This window comes from Solanum lycopersicum, chromosome 7, assembly GCF_036512215.1.
Source record: "Solanum lycopersicum chromosome 7, SLM_r2.1".
In the NCBI taxonomy this organism is placed as follows: domain Eukaryota; kingdom Viridiplantae; phylum Streptophyta; class Magnoliopsida; order Solanales; family Solanaceae; genus Solanum; species Solanum lycopersicum.
The window spans coordinates 5,026,921-5,042,784 of NC_090806.1; the positions used below are offsets into that span (position 1 = coordinate 5,026,921).

Here is a 15,864-nt window from a genome sequence, read left to right on the forward strand (position 1 = left end):
CAATAGTTGAATTGATAACCAGCCAGTTCACTGAAATTTAAAAAGAACAGGATTCCTGAGCAATATCCTATGTCAGCAAACACATTTTAGCCAGGTACAAGTTTTTCCAACGAATTAAGTTAAGTAACCACTTGCACTATCTAACTTAAAACAGAGTCTCCAATATTTTAACAAATTAGATAGCCTATAATGTAAGGCTCTTGATCAGTTTATAGGCTGTAATAAAAAAACTACAGTATTTACCACCCAAACTCATTCAGATTGTTTTACTGATTATTCAACCAAGGGAACTATCAGATTACCTGCTGATACTTCTGCCACAAGCATATCTTTGACTTCAATTGAAAGTGGTGAGACTGACAAGGCTGCACTTAAGCAGTTGATTGCGGTTGCCTGCAGACAAAACCAAGCATTTGAATAAAGCAGAAACATAGACATAGTTGCTTATTATTCTATAATATATTGGTACCAAGTTACTCTAGAAGAATCAACAAGAGGCTCAAATAACTCCATGAAGCCGTCTGTCTCAACCTTAAACTGGATTCAAATAATGCATTTAAAGAGCACCAGAGGGTTATATATCAACAAAATATGTCCAACTGAGCTTTTACTACAGAATACTGCAACAAATTTGACAAAAGGAAGAATCTGGGGATGAATCCAAATGAAAAGTAAAGCACACAAAGGCTAGAAAAAGTTTACTACCACCATAATGAAAAAGAATTTCAAAGTGCTTCACAATTTTCTTCAATTGTGTTAACAGGAACTTAATTATCCAAGGAGGGGGGCTATGAATACCTAGGTTCTCAAACTCTGTTAGTCTTTGAAGTAAGTCTGAGAAGGTAACAGTAGAACTTCGATAAGATACACTATATGTTCATGGGTAAAATGTGCATGAGTGAATGCAAGCTAATAGTATTACATAATCTACAAGAGTGTAAACTAATAAGTGCAATGGACAACTAAGGTGCCAAGGCTCAAATATTAATTGTCAAGTGCCAAAAAGTCATGAAGGTTACAATAACCCATACACGACCTTAGGATTGAGGATATTGCAAATCAGTAGAATCCAGTTGAGTAATTCTCTCTGAAAGTGAATTTGAATAACAAAATCAGAAAGGTACATTTTGAAATCACTTGTGTGCGTTAATGGGCATCAAACAAAGTTAAACAGACAGGATTTTAAAAGATTATAAAATTACACATGACAACAGGAAACACAATTAAAAAAAATAAATAAGTAGTAATAAAGAAGAAACCAGAAAAAACTAAAGTGAGAAAAAGGAGAAGAAGCACACAATATAACTTTGCAAACAGAACTATACGATGCAACAGGTTTGAAATGACTAAAATAAATCGCTCAAGCTCCAAATATTGAACCAAAAAATTCCTAATTGTTCCTTTGATATCATACTAGGGAAAGCCTAGCTGAATCTAATTTTTTCCTCATCAGTGCCTGTAAGTTGAAACCCCCTTAAATGATTTTAAGCATTCCTGGATAAGCAGGTCCTAAAAAATCTACAGCTCACAACTCATTAGGACTAACCAATAAGATATTCTGGTCACTTCTGGACAAAAAGCCTTCTTCAATCCTAACTTGAATAGAAGTGAGAACTGTTGGCAACAATTCACGAGGCATTCTAGAATACCTGCAAAAGGATCACAGAGACAAATTCAAGTTTACACAGATTAGAATTTCCTTGGTTGTTAAGAAACATACAGATTCATGACGATCTCTTAATATATTTTATATCAACCCAAAAGATAAAAAGGAAAAGAAAAGAAAAAGAAAAAGCTAACCACTTGAATTTCCTACACTCCAAATGTTCACAATTGCACATTGAATAAAGAATAGTACCATTAATGTAGTCCTGAACCACTTTTAAACTCCATAAATTTTTACCCAACTCTGTCCGTTAGATTTCATGAGAACTATAAGAAAGAAAGAAATTACCGAAACTCACATTTAGAGGTCTGATTTTTGTAGTTTCTACTATTTTTAATTTTACTTCTAGAAGGTGTAACTTTTATTTTATTTTTTTGAGAAAGTTAACATTTTATAGACAAAATACACCAATAGTGTATTTTAGTAGTAGTTACATGTGGAGTTTACGGTAAGCAAAACCAAAGAAATCTATCACCTATATCCCTCCTAAACTATCTAGAAACTGTGTAATATCCTCCACCTTTTTGGGGAGTACGTAGTTACACCAAAAAGAAAAAGGTTATAAGACAATTCAACTTCAGACTTTGGAAAGGGATGATCTTGTTTTCAGAACATCTTTGGTTCCTTTCCTCCATATTGTCCACCAGATGCAAACAGGGACAATCTTCCATCTCTCTCTGTGGCCGGACATATTTCCTTCTCTATTCCAACATTTTAGAGCTTCGGAGGTATGCCTTGGTGCAACTTTTTGAGGTTTAATTTTTGTTATTTTTAATATCTTTTTACTGTCTAGTGTAATTTTTGTGTTGCATATTTTAGGATTGATGGGATTTTCTAGTTTATAGTTAACTTAAATCTTATTTTCCATTGTTCTCGTCGAATCTAACACACAGAGTTCGGTGTATATATTTTACAGAGCCTAAAAATGTAACGTTTGACCAATTTTGAAGGACCAATACTGTAAAGTACATACATAAGAGACTATTTTGAACCTATCCTCTCAAACATAAGGGACCATTTTTGTCATTTTCTCAATAAAATATTGTTGCATATAGTACTTATAAAAAACTACCAATATCTCCTCATATGAAATTTGCTAATCAAATTACCCTTTAACTAAAGACATAAATACCATAGAAGGACCCCATGCATATACATAGGAAACCACTCCCTCTCGGTTGAGGAGTGGCGGTTTAATACTCCAATTTTGGTGAGGGAAAACAAGATACTTTCACAAACTTTTCCCTTCTCAACTTTTCCTCGTCCATCTCTTTTCTAATTCTTCCATCACCCATCTGGTAAGCGTAGTGCACTTTCTCCAACCCCTCCTCACAAGAAACACCCCCTTCTCCCCAACTCCACCCTCCTACTAGCTTCTTCTATTTCTTATATCCCTACTTCTGCCCACACATACACCCTCTCCTCCAACCCCCAACCCCTCCTCACAAGAAACACTGCCTTCTCCCCAACTCTATTGCCATCCCCAACTCCACCCTCTTACTAGCTTCTTCTATTTCTTATATCCCTACTTGTGCCCACACATACACCCTCCAGTTTTGTCTCACCACCAAATCTTCTTACGCACTCCTCTCTCAAACCTTCAGCAACAGAAATACACATTGTTAATGCATATGTTTTTACACTATAAATCTGTAGCTTCTTCCCATCAAAGCATGCCTTGTTTCTTTCTAGCCATAAGGTCTACATTGTGCAATTGGGAATTGTTCTCCACATTGGCTTTAAGCTCTACCAACTTTCTGTGATTGCCACACTTCCAAACAGCTACTAATTTTCTCTGGTAACTCCAAGGATATACCCATTATGCTAAAGAAAGTTCCCAACACTGTCTTGAGAATCTGCAATGCAAGAAAAGATGTTCCACTATTTCTTGCAGAAATAGCATCTACTACACAAGGAAAAACATCTCCTCTGTAACTTGTGCTTTGTTTGGCAAGCATCCTTAACTGCTAACCAACCAAAAAAGAGTTGCTTTCATAGGTGCTTTGTCTTTCTAAATCATCTTCCAGAGCCAGTTAGGATAGCATTCTCTGGATCTATCAGATTACACTATTTATAGCTATCCCTCTTCTTCTTACTCTACAATATGCAAGTTCTTAGCTTTGATTATCCTCCAAAAAGAGAGAAATATCTCTGAACTGCTATTGGTCCTTTTCACTAATCACTTCATCCAGATACTGCTCCAAAAGAACAAATTCTTTCATCCAGATTGGGAACTATCAAACTTTGACGCATGGAGTAGGTTGATTTTGACCTTTGGGCTCCTCCACCTCCTGCACATTGGAGTGATAAACCAAAACTTACTCCTAATTTATTTCACAGATCATTTGCTTGAATGATATGCTCACCTCTCCCCCATCACCTTTCTTTCTCTCCTAAAAAATTCTTTACCAATAGCATCTGTCAGTAATTGCTATGTTCATAGCAGCTAGCACAAGCCTGCTCTCTTCTTCATCTTCCCCTCATCCTCTTTTCATCTCTTTAATATTACCTTCAACTTCTATCAATTATCATAATTGAAGCTATAGCCTGAAGAAAGATGAGTGGGAATGTAGGACAATCAAGGGTCCAGTAACTAGTTTATTACTTGATACCTGAGGTAGTTCAAGGATGATGTCTACTTGTTGATCTGTTTTATTAACATTCCACTTACCTATAACCTTACAGATCTTGTTGTTCAAAAATAGTAGTACTAGAGAAACATTTACCTAATTAAAAACACTAGAAATTGCAAGCCTGCATGTCAAATCAACTTGACACCAAAAGTATGATCTTTTGAGCTTTCATCTCTTATAACACTTCTCATCATTGAACTCTATCAAGTCGAGAGGACATAGAGGATCTGTTTTATCAGTATTGATATCTTCCAAAAAGTGTAGTGAAGATAAGAGCTAATAAAACTGAATGCTAAGACAGAAGAAAACTGAAGGCCATGTTTACATTAGTAGAGACTCTTACGGTGTAGATGATATCAAAAGCATCAAAATTTTGAACAAGGACGCTAGCAATCCACTGTGTGTTTCACGTTTGATTAAGTATAAAGTCCCTACCATCAGAGATTGAAGACAAAATCAGTTAAATTCAATTAAAAAGGGATTTCAAGAAGCATCTTGAAAAGCAGAGATAAAAACAACCTTCCATAAAATCTCCCAAGTAACATGAAATTGGGATGATATTCCACTTATTTGATTTAACGTTCTGCACACCCTAAAAGGACCCCCACCCCTTTGGTTTTAAATACTATTCTTGGAGTGTCGTGATCACCCTCATTTTAAAGGTTTAACGGTCAGAAAAAACACTTATATTTACTTAATTATATCCGCAACAAGCCTCCTTGTGTACAGTTAATTCTTTTAATGGGTCAAGTATGTGAAAGAAATTCAAAGTGAAGGGAACTGAGGACCTCTACATGTTTATATACCATATTAAGTGTCTGAATTCTTATTCTAATATCTTAAGCTTTTAGAGAGGGCACACTCTTTGTTTAGTTATATATATCTACAACCTCCCTTATTTTGAAGTTCATGTAACCACACTTATTTTTCTTACATAAATTGATCGCTTCCTTTTTGGATGACAATAATTAAGAAACTTATAGGACAAAAAAATTGTAGAACTTCACTGTATGTTTAAAAAACTTCTTTTGTTATATATAGTAGTCAATGAAGTAGGACAACCCCTCAAATTCCAGCAAAGACAAAATGTTAGGTGAGCTTTTCTCATCTATCAGAGCCTTGGTGAACAAAGTTACCACATACATGGGTTTGTGGGAGATGAGAGGTACCACTTTTACCAAAAATTTATAGAGAAAATTTGTAGCATTTTTTGGTTACACACACTCACACACATATATATAGTGGTCAAAAGCTTAACCTTTTAGAAAGAGAACAACTTATATTAATTAATTAGTCTATATTTCAACAATTAACATATGTTTGTGTGTTTACCTATACATGTGTGTGCATTTTTGGGTTATATAATGGCAGACAATTGAGGTATTGGGTTTTCTTATTTCTTTTTTTTTTTAAATGAAAAATAAAAAGAATAAGAAAACTCATATCTCAATTGGCTAGAGATGTTTTTAGTGTACTTTTTAAAAACAATTTTCCAGAAATGGTTTTGATTGCTTGTGCTTTCATGATGATTCCTGCTTGTTAAGTGAAACCCTTAATTAGTCTATTTTTGCTTTAGTGGCTCAGGTGGCCGATGGTAGGCTAGGGTCAGGGACATGGACAAGGGTAAGGGTGATAAGTGGGTTATGAAAGTTTCAAGGATGAGATCAGGTTCCTTCTCAAAAAAATAAAAATTCCTTCTCAAAAGGATGAGATCAGGTTCTTGGAACATAGGGACTTTAACAAGAAAGTCAATAAACTAGTGATGATTCTCAAGAAGAAGATAATTAATATAGTTTGTCTCGAGGAGATTGGATCAAATGGGTAAGGGAACTAAGAGTGGCCTATAGAGTGGTCGTTAGACCGACTTTGTTGTATGGAACGGAGTGTTGGACGGTCAAAAACTCTCATGTCCAGAAGGCGCATGTTATGTTGCGGAGAAGAGGATGCTGAGGTGGATATGTGATCATACTAAGAGCGAATAAGATTAAAAATGAGATTAGAAATGAGTGGTCATACTAATAGCGAATAAGATTAAAAATGAGGATATTAGTAATAAATGGGAGTGGTCTCCAAGGTGGACAAGATGAGAGAAGCGAGACTAAGATGATTTGAATATGTGAATAGGAGAAGCGTAGACACGCTAGTGAAGAGGTGCGAGAGGTTGGTTACACAGGGTACAAAGAAAGGCAAAGGTAGGTCAAAGAAGTATTGGGGAAAGGTAGTAAGACAAGATATGGCCCAACTTCAAGTTACCGAGGACACGGCCTTAGACAGAAGGGCCTAGAGGACATGTTTTAGGGTAGAAGGTTAGTATGTAGTGTATTGTTCTTTTGTTTAGGGTGGTTGGCGATTGTCATTGTCATTGTACTAGTTGTATTATAGTAGTTCTTGTTTTTGGATATTTCTCTGTGTTTATTATTGTTTACAATAATCTATCCTGCTATGTTGCTTAGTGTGTTTCAATTATTGCACTATTTGTTGTTACTTGTTACTCCCTTTGTTTCAAAAAAAAAAACCTAGTTTGACTTGGAATGGATTTTTTTTAAAAAAAGAACTTTTTAATCTTATGGCTCTAAATTAAATTTATGTCAAATGTACCAAAATGTCCTTTAAACTTGAAGTCTTAAACATACCACGTGGAAAGTTAAAGTTAAAGTGTTGCAGAAAAATTAGTCATTCTTTTTGAAACAAACTAAAAGGAAACTAGACCATTCTTTTTGAAGCGGAGGGAGCATATTTCTTCATTGTCTTCTTTATGTACTTGTAATAGCTGCACTTGAGTCAAGGGTCTTTTCAAAAACAACTTCTCTACCTTCATGAGGTAGTGATAAGGTTTGTTTACATTCTACCCTCCCCAGACCCTACTTGTGAGACTTCACGGGGTATATTGTTGTTCGGTAGGGGAACTAATGTACGAATAAGTACATGTATAAGTTGTGGTACTCAAGAGGCTCTAGGAATAGGAATGGGGTAGGCATTTTAGTTGGTAAGAGGTAAGGAAGCAAGTGGTGGAGATTAGGAGGGTCAATGATAGGATGATGGTGATTTAGTCATTGGAAGATACATTTTTAACACTATCAGAGCATGCGCACCACAAGCGAGCTCGGATGAGGAAAACAAGAGGCACTTTTGGGAGGATTTGGACGAGATGGCGCGAGGTGTACCATTTGCTGAGAAGTTATTCATAAAAGGAGGTTTGAATTGACCCAGAGTCTACTCAAGGAATTACGATGATGTGCATGGAGGTTTTAGGCTTAGGAACACGAGCAAATGAGGAGTCTCACTTTTGGATTTCGCTAAAGCTTTTGGGTTGGTGGTAGCCAATTTAAGTCACCAAAGAAAGAGAAACTTGGTAACTTTCCATAGTACAGTGGCTAGTATAGTGGCTAAGACTCAGATAGACTATCTACTCCATAGGAAAGATAATAAAAGACTTAGTAAAGATTGTAAGGTTATCTCGAGTGAGAATATTACGAACCAACATAAGCTATTGGCAATGGTTTTGAATATCAAAGGGAAGAAAGAAGAAGAGGGTTGTGGTTGACTGGCAAAGGGATCAAATGGGGTAGCTTGATTATGGCAGTGCCCAGAGATGGAGGAGAAATTGGTGGCTAGAGGGCTTGGAGTAGTAGCGGGGATGCAAACAGTATGTGGGATAGGAGAGCTAGTTGTACTAGGAAGTGGCTAGAGAGGTGTTGGAGGTTTTGAGAGGTAGATTTGGTGGGCATCAAGAAGACTAGTGGTGGGATGGAGAAGTCTAAGGGAAATTTGAGGCAAAGAAGGTCGCATTGCAAAGTTGGTGAAAAGGTATGGACAGTACGAAAAGCGGAAAAATTAGGGAAAGTTAGTGGTTATGCAGCAAAAATGCAACTTTGAAAGAATGTATATAGAATTAGAGGACAAAGGCTATAGAAGTTATGTAGGCCAACCAAGACGAGAGAGAGGGCCCATGACCTGGACCAAGTGAGGTGTATCTCAAACGGGGATGACAAAGTTTCTAGTCTTTTTCAATGTCCTCTTGGACACCAAAATGTTAACCCCTTTATCATCATCTCTGTGATGGGCTTTGTGATATATAAAATAGATACTCTTCAAAAGTTCAGCGATGTAACCCGTACACCCAGTGTGGAAGTAAAGTTTGATACATAGGACATCCTTAACATAGGAAGTTTCAAGTATCTTGGGTCCATTATCTAAGAAAAATGGGAGATTGAGAATGATGTCCCACATAGTATTGATGTTGGGTGGATGAGATGGTTGCTCACATCGAAGACTTGTATGATAAGAATGTGCCACCAAAACTTAAGGCGAGTTACAGAGTGGTGGTTAGACCTACTATGTTGTATAGGGCAAAATGTTAGCCAGTCAAGAAGTCCATGTTCAGAAAATAAAAGTTATGAAAACGAAGATGTTGTGATGGATGTGTTGCCATACTAGAGAAATAGGATTAGAAATAAAATATCCAAGACAAAGTGAGAGTGGGCTTCTGTGGAGGACAAGATACAGGAGGCAACATTGAGATGTTCAAGCATGTGAAGAGGAGATGCACATATGCCACAGTGTAGAGGTGCGAGAGGTTGGCTATGGATGGTTTCAGAAGCGGTAAAGGTAGGCCGAAGAAGTATCAGAAGGTGATTAGAGAGGACATGGTGCAGTTTCAACCGACAAAGAACATGACCTTAGATGTGAGATTATAGAAGACACATATTAGGGTAGAAAGTTAGTAAGTAAAAGAGCGCTGTCTCGCTAATCTGTCCACAGCATTACACTAGTAGTTTCCTATACTACGATTATAGTATAACTTTTTTGTAGTTACTGTTCATCTTTTTCAGAATGCTTTGACATGTTTTCTGTAGTATTTTCTTGTGGCTTTTTCACTTCTGCTATTTCTTTTTCAGACTTACTTCGAAGTGTTTTTCCTTGAGTCGATAGTCCCCGAAACAGCCTCTCTACCTCCAAAGGTGGGAGTAAGGTATGCGTACACTCTACCCAAACGCCACTTGCAGGGTTACACCAAGTATGTTGTTGTTATTGCTTTTGATTACTTAAGAGTTGTTAAAATCCAAAGGACAAGTTATTCAATTCGTGTAAAATGCCTTTGGTTGCTGAATAATTTCTGTAACACTTAAGACTACATGGGAGAAATCTTGTAACAGAAAGAAGCCTTAGACAAATCTACTAACACAACCTAAGCAGTTAAAAGAAAACAAGAAAAGTGCAATTTAAATCAAGCTAAAACCTCAAACCAAGCAAAATTTATGATGTACCTGAGTGCAACTGCATTAAAATCTGTCCAAGAGAGCTGGATAGTGCCATAAATGACCCACATTTAGCTGACTCCTTGAATTCTGCAACCTGAAGAAAAACAGAGGACGGAGCATCCAGCATAGCCCTGATGGCAGAGGCAGCTGCAACCCGTGCCTAGAACAAACACAGTGCCCAATGTTTGTAGCAGAAACACAGTATTAAAATTCAGATGATACTTCACTGTACAGGTTATGGAAAAACCAAATTAACATGCAACTGCAAAATAATTATACTTCTCCTTTAGTTGCAAATACTATTTTTCCTTTTTGGAGGAACTCCCTCTATCCTTACCATACAATGGAGCTGGTGAGATGGATAAACGATAGCAGAAAATATAATAAAGTAGAAGTACCTTAAGAAATGGATCGAACAGCAAACAACTCATCAGTGTTGCCTCATACCTCCTGCAAATAGCAACAGAAGGAAGGGGGAAGCAAGGGCAGGTACACCCAACAAAGTAGGAAAGTCAAATCAGAGACATGAGTAAACATCATTGTATAAATTACTTGATAGGAATCAGAATATATCAGCTCACTGAGCAAATGAAAAAAACAAAATCTTAACCTTGGCTGTAGGACATCACTAGATGGTAAGAGCATTGTCCACTGAGCTGTAAATGATTTTGGATCAGCTAGGCAAAGGTCCTTCAAAGAAAATTTGATTATTCGATAAAATTGGCATTATACACAACCAAAAGAACAAAGCATCATGTTCTTCCTTGAGATTTCCATGTCAACTATGGACAATTAATTGTCATCTTGCTCCCACTACACAAGGCTTTGTGAACGACACATCAATTAAATAGCTACTAGCGGACTTAATACAAGAAGCAAATTAACCTATCACCAACTTAAATAAATAAAAACACATGTATGAAAACTATTGCACAAGCATACAATTACAATACAAGATACTGATGACATGCTCTTTACTTATCGAAGGAGAAAAAATGATATTGCTAACTTACTCAAATAAGTACATGAAATAAAAAATTGTACAAATAGATGATATTGTGACCCATGAAGCACTTTCAGCCATCCTATCAGCTAACTTGCAAAACAAAAGTATATGCACAAATCAGAACTGTCAAAAATAGTCTAATGCTAATCAGGTCAACTGCATCCCACATTTGCACATTTGACACTTGTTCATCAAGAAAAGAAACAAGGAGGATGAGAAAAACACATATGAAATATGTTCCAAACCATTTGTTATACTTATAGATAAGGTAAAGTTTTATATACCTCGAGAGTATGCTGACATGTACAACAGAGTACATCAAAGAAGATCTTACAAGTTGTGTAAAGAATGTCTTCCAAACTTTTAATAGTGGTAACCTACTCGATTTACTGTGACATTTGAAAATATTACTTAGAGGAGAGATTGCAATTGTAACATAAAAGGATTTGACAGAAATTCCAAAATTGAAACACCACATGGTATAGGGAGTAAGTCCAGTGTTATCAAAGGTGCGCTTTAAGCACGCTTAAGCCCTAAAGCGAGGCACAAAACGTGTTGAGCGCTTCGCGACGCTTTATGTGCGCTTCAGTGTCGTCATCAAAGTTTTAAGACAAACGTTTCATTGTCAATGAGCCTCTTATGAAGAAGTGACACTAAACAATTGATATTTCACTTATCATAATTTTTTTCAATTTCTTTAGTCATATATTTGTCATTCATGTTTATAATATTAGTCTTGGACTAAACAGACAGATTTTATTATTTTCTCCCTTTGCGCCTTTTTTCATTAAAGCCACCTTTTGTTTGCACTTAAAGCCCCCACAGACCTTAGAGCTTTTTGGCGTTTTTCGCTTTTAATAACACTAGTAAAGTCAGAATTAAAGCAACCTTGTAGAGGTAGCAAGACTGTAAAGAAGATCAAGAAATCCAAAATGCTACATTATACCTACCAATCAAATTAGGAGAATGACAACCAAGAGGCTTTATTGATTAATGTTGTACTTAACAATTAGATGTATCCAAAAAAAACCAAAGGACATTCAATTCCTATGTATCTTTAAATTTATAATAGAAACAAAATCAACGGAACAGTCTGCCACTCATGCAATAAGCCTTCCCAATTACTAACACTGTCCAAAATGGGACTTCCATAATCAATTCAGGTACATTGAACAGTTGTTTCTCCTCCATTTTAACGATCAAATTTTTGGATAGAAGTGATAGTCAAAGATTCTTAGGACAACGTGACAGAACAACACTCCAGATGGAAAGTACCACAGAATGTTGATCATAGTCAAAGAGCAGCACATCCATAATCTTGAAGAACAATCACTATCTCCTTAAGAATATAGAACAAGTTAATATCTAGAAACTGAATACAGTCTCCACTTTCCACTGTCAAATTACTTGGTACATTTTCTTCTTGTTATTTTTGAGATGTCAAATAATTCATTACAATACATCAAGTTGGTGTCAGAAGTATACATCACTCAAACTAATTAATCCACTGGACACTCCAATCTTCCAGCTTTCTGTACAGTTTAGTAGTTAGAAAAATTTGCACTGTCAAATTCCATGTAGATTTACAAGTTTATGGGTAAGTCAAACATTTCATTACTATATACATACCAAGTTGTTGTCAGAAATGTATAAAAGATTATTTGTATGACTCGAGCCAAGTCATCAACTGGCATCTCACAAATTTGCCAACTAGTCTACACAACAAGTTGTTCTATTTTAGCACCGAAAACATTGATGCATGGTAATTGAAACTGTGTGTACATTTTCTTATTGTTGCACATGTATTCTCATTTATTATTTTTCAAAATTCCATATATATATATGTGTGTGTGTGTGTGTGTGTGTGTGTGTATGTGTTCTTTCATTCTGTTGTTAGCAAATCAAACAAAATCATGAAGTTCCAGAAGTAGGATATGGGAAGAAAAGAGTCTCTTTCGCAAATTAACTGGAATTCAAACCATTCAAAAACCCAACTATCAACAACAAGAACCATAGAGCTTGAGTAGAACCTTCCAGATCATCATGAATAAGACATCTTTAGATTTTGATGTGATGTTCAGTACACAAAAGATCAAGCAAGATGTAAGATATTCAGACCATGAAACAAATTGCAAGAAATAAGTTTAGTTTAGAAATACCTGGATACAAATGATCGCAGCTAATCTAGTCTTTCCATAGGGTGCATTGCAAGTACCCCTCCCTGATCCATCACTATCGCTGTTTTCTGAATCAGATGACATCGTTAATGATTTCTCATCCTTCAACTGAAATTTTTTCAGATTTTTATTCCGTAAGTGGGGAGGCATATATCGGCCCGTTTGTGATGTTGTTGATACAGTCAAATCTGTCTTCGTGCTCACAGAAGTAATTTGCTTCTTATCAGTGATGGCAATCATACTGTGTGATTTATTAGCAAGGCCATAATGAATAAAATTCCTCAAAGCCACAACAAGACCTGCCACCTAAGAAATGTACATGGATAACAATTTCGCAAGTTGTAGCCTATTAAAAAATCGACTTAACCAATCAAAGAGAAAAAAAAAAAGGAGGGGGGGGGGGGGGGGGGGGGTAAGAAAGCAAGAATGTTTTCGACATCAAATAACAGAGTGCAGTCCTTACATGGCCAGACAACGGTCCCTTGGAATCTGTAAGAACCAAGTGCAGACAATGTAGAAGTGAGGTATAAAACCTGGAGAAAAGATCTTCCACTATGTTATCGATAAGAAGATAAAGACATTATATAATTAATTAATTATATATACACATAAGCAAACACTAAGCAAGAAACGAACAATACAGCCTGCACCCTGGTCCCTCTGAAAGAAAGAAAAGTAAAGAGCAACAGGATAAGAACATACCGGGCAGTGGCTCCGTCTTCCTTAACAAGCCCCTTAGATGCTACCGTTTCCAAAATGTTTCTAAGGATCTAATTCACAACATAAACTCCCAAATAAAAACCTATAAGTGAATTTTAGGAGGCACAGGAAACTGTCTAAAGTAGAATACCCACCTCAATTGTTGATTGCCAAGTGTCAACTGGTAAAGAAGATCCATATCTCGAATATAGTTCGCCAATCATAGTAAAAGCTACTATTTCAACTTCCCATAAACTGTTGTAACCAGATATGTTTTTCTTGCCTCTTGAATTTGACAAATTACTTGCCTCTGGTTGAAGACTGGAAACAATTCTGAGCAGGAAATTTAGCAGTTGTATGTGTTCAGCTAACAAACCTGTTCTCTCTGTTGCAGCCAAAAGACATCTGAAAATAGTATATGGCAATACAAGAAACAGAAACATCAACAATCAAAAGCTCAAATGTGGTGTACTCAAAATAACAGGATTTGTTATAATGAATAAGTGAATGACTAAAAACCTTAAAATAAACTAGGAAGTAAGGCACAGCAAAAAGAAAGTAACAGACAAAGGCACAATAAGGAGTTCAAGCAGAAACCAAATAAGTAAGACTAAGCAAGTGATGCCTCTATTCCAAATTTAATAAGTGACGAGACTGATGATGTCATTTGAAAAGTACAGATTAAGGGATGAAAGAGAAGATGGAAAGAAGGATAGAGAATGGACACCAGAAAAAGGACAGAGAACAGACCTTGAAGTCTCAGAACATTCTTTTATGGCTCTAGCCACAGAAACATCAGCAGTATTAGCTTTCTCAAGAGTTTCAACTATGCTCCTCAAGGAGTCAAATAAAACAGGCCAAGAACTAGAACTCATTTTTCAAAAATCAGGATTATTGGCATAGTATATCTGCAAAACAGCAAAACAAAATAGTCAATATAGAGTCACATTTCAAAGGAACTTCTCTTTTTATGATAAAATGAGAAGAAAATAAAGAGAGAATTCTCAAAAAGTCGGACTCATGATAATAAAGATATTTATCTCTTGATAACATTATCCACGTTATCATGAGCTTTCTCGAGTTAATCAAGCATCAATTTTTTTCTTCATATGGGAAGAATCTTTTGGATATTCAGTTTTTCAAGAACCTTAATGGTGAGACAGGAGCCCTGCAGCCCTTTCCATTTGTTAGGTCCATGTCCTAAATCAACTCCCAATATTTTAGCTAAACCCTTTTGGTCTTGGAGTATCTATAGTTTTCCTTTTTAGCTTTATTAATTTGAAAAACTAAATGCCCTTTGTAAGACTTTTAGTGCAATGACCTTACCTTAGTTCATGAAGACTCAATGTGACAGACATGTTGTCAATGTAAAGGCCTAACATGACATTATTTCTTGATGAGTGATTGGCTCTGCTGAACTGGCAGTATGGAAAATCTGCTACCATTAGTTCTAGCAATGCTCCTGACACATTATCTGTGGCAACATTTACCAGGCATATCTGGTGACAACTAGTTTCCCAAACCATTAATCATCTCCCTTTGTTAAAAACTTATAGGGCTTCACTTATCAGGAAAAAAAGAATTATAAGGCTCCAACTTCAGATAGGACTAGCAGGCCCTTCATGGATCTTCATATATGGAACTTGAACTCGCTTCTAGAAAGTGTGTCATGTAGACTGGGTTTTTTCGGTGGCACAAAGACAGTCTTTTCAAGAATCACTTTCTTTTCCTGCTAATGCCGATACCCAGTCCAACTTGCGTACACCTCGAATATTCCACTAGATACTTGCTACCTCCTACCAACACAGGTACCACTCTACTTCTCCCACAATGTCTTCTCTGACGTAATTGACAAATTCAGTGAGAAAATCATTGACCTTATACACTAATCTTACTTTTCCTACTTAATCAAGAAGATTTTCTGTTCTTCATACCACCTCTTCTTCTCTCCATTTCTCAAGCTTTTCATTACAAATTCACAAGATATGGCAGTTGAGCTGCACAGAGTAGCTCATTCCTCAATTACAGATCCCACAAACACCCATTTTTAGGATAACATACATTAATTCTGACTATCTATCCAATACATGCATCACATTAAAACTTGACATACTTCCAAAACAAACAGATTATCTCATAATCTAGAAAACAAGCGAACCACTTCATCAAAAAAAAAATCTATTAAGATATAAATCATGTATACCCCAAGCATACTCATTTTAAGCTTATTTGCGGACTCTTCACTATTGATGTCGCACCCGTTTCAGATTCTCCAAAAATACACTACTTTTGGCGAATCCGACACACACCTTTTGACATTTTTGAAGAGTCTGAGCAACATAGATTTTAACATGCCATTGTTTGAAACTGAAGATCCAATTGCCTCTTAAGTTTTCCCTCTACCCAAACTTTGGGGATGATT

The 15,864-nt window shown here is 36.2% G+C and overlaps 1 protein-coding gene across 4 annotated transcripts in view; it reads right to left on the reverse strand.

Moving 5' to 3' along the window:
* LOC101253001 (uncharacterized) overlaps positions 1–15,864 on the reverse strand; it is a 33,435-nt gene that overhangs the window by 15,608 nt on the left and 1,963 nt on the right. For all 4 annotated transcript variants that reach the window (XR_011210546.1, XM_010325018.4, XM_010325019.4 and 1 more), the window contains 11 exons: positions 14,193–14,350; positions 13,598–13,847; positions 13,446–13,513; positions 13,207–13,276; positions 12,726–13,049; positions 10,171–10,250; positions 9,959–10,010; positions 9,567–9,720; positions 4,643–4,730; positions 1,547–1,649; positions 303–393 (listed from right to left, as the gene is read on the reverse strand). Coding sequence is in view for 3 of the 4 variants with exons in the window: in XM_010325018.4 (XP_010323320.2) it covers positions 303–393; positions 1,547–1,649; positions 4,643–4,730; positions 9,567–9,720; positions 9,959–10,010; positions 10,171–10,250; positions 12,726–13,049; positions 13,207–13,276; positions 13,446–13,513; positions 13,598–13,847; positions 14,193–14,317 (1,405 nt within the window). In the remaining variant the exon portion in view is untranslated. The remainder of the gene's footprint in view (positions 1–302; positions 394–1,546; positions 1,650–4,642; positions 4,731–9,566; positions 9,721–9,958; positions 10,011–10,170; positions 10,251–12,725; positions 13,050–13,206; positions 13,277–13,445; positions 13,514–13,597; positions 13,848–14,192; positions 14,351–15,864) is intronic.